Source organism: Hipposideros armiger, unplaced genomic scaffold (assembly GCF_001890085.2).
Source record: "Hipposideros armiger isolate ML-2016 unplaced genomic scaffold, ASM189008v1 scaffold_620, whole genome shotgun sequence".
Lineage (NCBI taxonomy): Eukaryota > Metazoa > Chordata > Mammalia > Chiroptera > Hipposideridae > Hipposideros > Hipposideros armiger.
Genome location: NW_017731970.1, coordinates 442096 through 449203, shown reverse-complemented (window position 1 = coordinate 449203; position 7108 = coordinate 442096). Strand labels below are relative to the sequence as shown.

General features: G+C 45.1%; 1 protein-coding gene across 1 annotated transcript in view; it reads left to right on the top strand.

Moving 5' to 3' along the window:
- Nucleotides 1-5412, top strand: part of POLA1 (DNA polymerase alpha 1, catalytic subunit) — a 319056-nt gene extending 313644 nt beyond the window's left edge. The window contains exon 37 of the mRNA XM_019625246.1: nucleotides 4200-5412. Within this exon, the coding sequence (XP_019480791.1) occupies nucleotides 4200-4345 (146 nt within the window). The 3' untranslated portion in view covers nucleotides 4346-5412. The remainder of the gene's footprint in view (nucleotides 1-4199) is intronic.
- Nucleotides 5413-7108: the final 1696 nt, after the last annotated feature.

Here is a 7108-nt window from a genome sequence, read left to right as displayed (position 1 = left end):
GGTGGAGAGAATTATAATCACACTTCTAAATACTTGTCAGATCAGCCTAGTAGAGCACTTGAGCTAAACCATGGATATTTTATTCTGTTTGAAGGCTGTATTTTGGTATCAACAAAAAAGAGAAAGAGAAAACTAAAGATAATTATTTATAAGTAGGAATGGATCTGGATAGTGGACTAACAGAGAGACTCTTCAGCCGTTAGAAATATTTTAGCGTCCAAGATGTGACTTAACTGGCAAGAATGGTCCCCTAGGCATTGGCTAGTTGAGAAAGCCATTGTATGCTGTGTGTGCCTGGCACTGTGCCTTGTGAATATTTTCTAAATAAGAATTGAATGGAAGATGATGTTTTTTCTTGTTTCAGTTGAGAAATAACTATCTACCTGTTGTTTGATTTGGGACCCTAAATGCGGTTGTCTTTGAAACATGGATGTCACTTGAGATCTTTCAGATACTGTGTGTAGCTCAGACTCCATTATTGATTGATACTCAGGAGAAAGACAGCCAGGCCAGAGGCTCTAACAGCTCTCTATAGGTTGAATGGCTTTAAATCGTAAAGAGGTTTTCTTTCAAAATTCCTAAAGCTTCCTGCATTCTACCCCCTTGCGAAAAGCTCAAGTTGCATTGAGGGAGGGAGGCTATGGATTAGAAAAGGTGGGAAAGCTGAGAACGGTATGGTGGGAAGCCATGCAATTAAAAAACTGACTGAAATTATTACCTGATTTCATAATTGACAGAATATTTAATTCAGATATAGTAAATTGACACACCTCTACACAGAGACAATTATGACTGACTGTATAACACCTGACAGAATCAATTATAACTGACTGTTGTTTGATACCTTTACACAGAAATAAATGAAACAGACATTCAGAACAGAGACGGCTGCTGCCTGTGTGCCTAAGCCTGCCTTAATTAAAATAAAATAACCAGTAGGTGATGTTAAAATGTCTTTGCCTCGTGGTTTCTAGTTAAGTGTGTTTCTTTAAGTCCAAAAGGGTTTTACAAAGAGTAAAGCCAAAAAGAGATTTTTGTTTTAGTGATACGGACATAAAATATCTGAAATAGAGATGGTTTCCTTAGATGGGAGACTAGTCCATTTTTTTTTCAAATAGTTCTAACATTTTATTTGATGAGTTGACTTTTAAATAAAATATTTAAGACAGGTTCAACCTGCAGATGATGGCCTACTTCATCCCATACAGAAAATACTATCACTTGCATATTTTGGGGTTTTAGCTTCTAATCAGTAGAAACCAACTTTTAAATTAGCAGTTCATTTTAGTGTCTGATAAAATTTTGTGTGAATAATTTCTAAACTTACTTGTTTTTCATTGTTTTCATAGGGCTGTTGGGAACAGGATATTTTTGGTAATTAGTATATAACCCTAAGGAATCAGCACATAGAGAGGACCAGAGTAAATAAGCTATAGACATGCGTTCCTCAAATGTGATTCTCGGGTCAAGTAGATTCCCGGTACCGGTATACTAAGATGAGTGACTTCCGGTAACACTGCAGTCCCTTAGAGTATGTTTTGCCGATGCGCTGGTGTGTAGGAAGAGCATTTCCTTCCCTGTCTCCGTGAAGTTTGAATTTTTTCTGATTGCTGAGACAGCGACAGCCACAGCAAGTGGAATCTCTGGGGACGGGGCTGTGATGGCTGCAGAAATTCTGGGCCTCTTCCCTGATGGCCTCTTGGAATCTTTTAACAGTTGCCCTCAGGCACCTGACCTGCAGCGCCCCATGACCACGACCTCTTTAAAAAACCAGAGCAGGGAAAAGGAATTGGGTTTTACCAGCCACGTTAACTGGTTCCTACTATTGAACAGCGGTATTTTCCCTTAAGTTCTAAAGTAGTGGGTGTATCACTAAAGGAAACAGGGTAAAGGTTTCAGTGTGAAGCCTAACCTGGATGGCCTAGGGGCCTAAAGTGGGGGAGAGAAAAGCCGTAAAGAAAAGGTGAACACTTTGCCCCTCCACTGCCGACCCCGGTGTGGCCTGCAACAGTTTGTGCAGTTGTTTCCTAGAAGACCTTCCATACATTATTGATTGAGTTCTCATTGGGGAAGCAAGTGGGAGCTTTTATCTGCATCTCGAACTGGCCTGGAATGGTGCCTTGGCCGTATTGACTGGCTATGGCATACGCTGGCGATCACAGTTGTCTTTTACGAAGAAGAGCACCAAGTGATGCTGGTTGTCATTCTAACTCTGCTGTGTGGCAGCGTAAATAGTCGCCTTTCTAACCAACCTGGTGGGAAAAGTCAATATCCCATCAGCAGAGGAGGTAAACACATCAGGAGCTGTGCCCTCTCTTCCTCCCCTGCTCCGCATTACCGCTGCTCTTTCAATGCGCTTTCCCCGTCAGCACATGCATTTGTGTCATTCACATGCACGGGGTGCCTGCTGAGGCTCAGGCCTGCCGGGAGCAGCCGCCCTGGTTGGGGCCATTGTTGCGTATTCCCAGACTCCGATAATTAGAACTTTCAAAGTGTCTTTCTATGGTCGGTTAACGATGCACCCCACCCCCTTCTCGCCTCTCTTTTTCCACCCCCTTTGGGCATTTCAATCCTCTCTACAAAACTTTTTGTTGTTGTTTGAAAGGCAGTTGATGTAATTTAGCAAAGGTTGTGGAGAACAAATGCAGATGTGTAGCTAAGGAACAAAAATCTTGAGAGTGAGTTTTCGTTTTCCGGGTGTTTTGTAGACTTCAGTGTTGCTCTGTTGTTTCAGTGGGGTTTCTCTTTTTGTTATTGATGTGCACTCCCTTCCCTGTTTCCTTCTCCATGCTTTCCTGATGCTTCCCTGTTCCTGGCGCTGGGCAGCTTCGCTCTCCCCAAGCACCTTGGCTTGGCCCAGGCTGTCCTCTGGGGGCCTGCCCATCTCTGTCTGGTAGCAGTGACACAGGGTGTAGAGAGGCAGGGTGCAAAAGTGAGCCTGTCCTCACAGTGTGAGCTCCAGTCTCTGGCTACCCGGATTTGCATTTCTGCATCCTGGATTACCAGCTGTGTGACCTTAGGCAAGTGACTTGACCTCCCAGTTTCCTCAGCCAGAAAATGGGGATTTAGAAGAAAAAAGTAGGCCCCTCCAAACTCTTCACAGCATTCCCAAGCAGCTTTGAACAAAAACTGTGTCATTTTAACCATCCTGAGCAGGGTTGGCTCCCCCGGGGATCCCCCTTGTCCCCAAAAGATCAGTCCTGGGTGTCGCTGCCTACTGCTCCTTTAAAATAACCATATATAGAGGTCACAGGCTCTGGGGAGAGAAAGGATCTTCTTTGGCTGGTAGTGCCTTTCTCCAAACCAGTCGGCCAGGGATGGGTGGATGGGAGGAGCAGGAAGCAGAGAGGGGGCAGCTGCATACCTGAAGTTCACAGATACGCAGTGTGGATAGAGAACAAAAAAGCGATCTTGCCAATGGACAGGTGTTCTTTAGACCGCCTACCCCTGCCTCTGTTAGCAGAGGGGATTTTGTGTAGCAGGGGGACGCAGACCGGAGGGACTAGAAGAAGCCGCCTAGGCCCAGCTGATCCTGGCCGTTGGCACTAGGAGGCCCAGGCTTCCTTTGAGACAAAGTATTTCTTGCCACATCCATATTTTGTATGCAGTTGTGTGCATATGCTCGACAGCGCTGTGAAAGTGGCATCTGCGAGTGGCATTCACCTTGCCTGCTGCACATGGGCGCGCACCTGCAGTTCGCATCACTAGAGAGTGGCCCTGTCCCCCGGTGCGCTGAGTCAAGTAGGTGCTGAGAAGTGGCGGGCAGGAGCAAGGATGAATGGCTTCCACAGAGGACTCTCAGGGCCTCGCCCCCCTCCCCTTGCTGCAGGGGACTGGCCCTCGGGCTAGACCAGTGACAGGACCATGAGGACATGTGAGCCGTGGAGCTGCAAACAGAATCTGCACCCTCCTCCCCCTCTATTGCATGAGGGGGACTGAATGGTCTATAAAGAAGCTCCCTGTGGATGGAGAGTACAGCACAGGGAACAGAGTCAATAATACTGTAATAACTATGTGTGGTGTCAGGGGGGTCCTACACTTATCAGGATGATCGCTTCATAAGTTTTATAAATGCCTAATCACTGCATTGTATACCTGAAACTAACATAATATTGAATGTCAACTATAATTGAAAAAATAAAAAAAATTAAAAATCTCCCTCTGAGACTTGTAATTCTTTTATTTTTATTTCTTTTTAGATAAATTGAAGAAGACTTTTCTTACCCCCAAAGTTTCTGATGACTACAGAAATCTCAAGAACACGGTAGAGCATTTCTTGTCCCAAAGTAGCTACACTGAAGTGAACCTCAGCAAACTCTTTGCAGATTGTGCGGTGAAATCCTGAGGGCACCCCAGAAGTAGCTGAGGTGCGGGTGGTTGAAAGAAGACTGCAACTCCTTCACCTCCACCATGGCCCTGACTGCTTCTCCGGCATCACTTTTCCGGCATCGCTTTTCCTTTGGGACTGCATCTTGTGTTTATGTGGATGTGGCCTGGGAGGACGATTATTAAAGGGACTGCAAAATGATTTAATCTCCCAAGCAACAGAGAAAACGAAAGCGGCCTTCCTATTACAATCGACCACGTACCATTGAAACATGACCCCGAAGCCCTTCACCAAGCACCTGAAGAGCTAGCTGCTTTGGATTCGGGACTGGATTTCCAGGGGGAGGGGTCAGTGAGGGGCAAGAAACTAATTGAGAGTGGCTGGAATGCAAGTGACCCCAGGCTTTGCCCCCAGGGACTTCAGCGGAGGTGCCCCCAGAAGGAGAGGCTCATGGGGCCTGGTAGGAGTGCTAACATTTTGCCTTTTCACACGCCAATTAAACCCAGGCTGAACCCAAGTGCTTCCCAGCCACAGGCTCCAGGAGTGGCTGTCCTTTTCAGTCTTGTCTTTTATATAGGTAGCCGAGGCGGGAGGTTTAGAAGCCTTGCACTCACTAAATAGATTAAACAGAGCTTACTTGTTTATTGAATTGCTGCAAAGTCCAACACGCACCCTGGGCAGGTGTTTTACAGTCACATTCCTTTTTTTTTCCTCTTTAAGTAGAAAATCCAGGTAAAGGTTTATACAATAGGAAAGCACATTTAAAATAATTTGATATCCTCTAACATTTCATTAAAAATGAAGCTGGGGCAAGAATCATTGTGTTTTATTCACAAAAACTGGGGAGAGGGATGGTTAATTGGCCCTGGTCTGTTTTTTCTCATTTCTTTAGAATAGTGCACTCTTTGCCAGAAGCTAAACGTATTTCAACATAACAGCCTTTCCCTTCTTATGGTATTGGTCAGATTATACTAACAATATTTCCCCCTTTACAATTATGCTTTATTTTTAAAACTATCTACCTATGTGTTTTTATAAAAGAAAAATATGCTGTGCTCTTTTACTTAAGAATAAAGTTTTCTAAAGGGAAACCCGTTGCAGTGAATCCTTACCAGGTACCAAGAGTTGACTAGAGGGGCAGCCAGGAATAAGGGATCCCCGTCCCAAACCTCAGCCCAGTTAGAACTCAGCTCAGATGCCCGGCATGATGTATGTCCGAATGTTCCAAGTGGCATTTGGGAGAATTTCTCTGGACTTGGGGTCCTTTAAGAGATGAAGTATGGTTTCTCATGTGCTTTGCTGACTTACACAGTCAAAGAGAGCTAAGCCGAGAGCCAGTGGTATCTCTTTTTGGAGAGCAAAGGTCCTGGCTCCTGAGAGTGGGGCACCCTACCAGAGAAAGGTCACTCAGCATGGAGCCTCGTGAAGGAATACTGGTTAAAGCAATGGAGAGGGTGCAGCCTTTTATCTTGCTTTGCCTGCTCTTTTCTCTCTCCCTCACCCTTCCCACCTTTCTCTGCTGTCTCTTATACTCTAAGAGAAATAGTTCTAAGTAGAAATACTTTGGGTTTAGGGCCCTGTCAGTTAATTAAATAATGCCTTGATATCTCAGGCTCTGCAACCTGTCAAAAGTTGGAACACCCAAGTTGCTTCGGGAAACTAAGGGATTAGTGTGGTTGTTCACTGCTGTTATTTTATAAGGCTATAGAGATAGTTCTCTAATGTGTGCTTCCGGAGCCCACGCCCTCACGTTGCTTTGTGAAGAGAAGGTGTGTTTTCCTTGATTTCTGGGACCTGGGGGTTATGGTAAATACAAATAGAGTTATTCTGAACTTGGTCGTCAAGGAACTCCAGGAGACAAATTAGTTCTCACTGGTGTGTTTCTTGTCTCTGCATCTAATCTAGATTGTAATCACTGTGAGGGCAGGAACCATGTATATAGCAAGTCTATATAAATTCACACATTTCTTAGAACAGTCCTTGAAAAAAGAGCAAATGCAGTGGTTGATGTTTTTGTATTCAGATCTGGAACTCCAGATTCGTTAAGAGGCTTTTCTGGGAGGCACCTAAGGATTCCAAAATTTTGTAAAATGTTGAAACTGCAGCTTTGATGAAGAATTCCAAATGCATCTCTCTTGGAAGATTGGAACGTGGCACACTCACTTTTCTCTGAGAAAGGTTTCTGCTCTTTGATTTGCATGGGTTGGTAGCACAGTGGGTGGGAAGGGTGCGGAAATGCCTCCCACTTTGTAAGGGGGAGCCGACCCAAATGTCTCCACAGGCTCCCTGGCTTGGGTCTTAAGCTCAAGTGCTAAAAGTGAAGGAATGAAACAAGCCAGGTTCACACTAGAGAGTGGCAGGGACTGTGGTGGACTGGAGTGGGCATATCTTGTCCAAAGGGGACATCTGCTGCTGGGAGGGATGGAGCCCAGGGTGGCCACATGATCTAGTCGTCAAGAAAAGCCGGGAATCCTGATATTCCATAAAGTTTCTGGATTTCTAAACCTTGACAGTGATTTTTAAAAATAAAATTTAAACACTGTGGGCCACACTAAACCTGGGCTAAATTTTATCGGCCATTTGGGAAATGGTACCCTAAAGAACCCAGCTCTTTTCAGAGCCCCACACCCCTGAAAAGGGCACTTTTCCTGTTGTATTTGGGGAGCAGGGTCTGCCTACATCAGGGTGCACATCTATCTTGGACGTGCTCACCCTCAGCTCTTCTTCATATAAAGGGGGACAGGGGCGACCAGAGGTTAAAAATCCTTTAAAGGGCATACA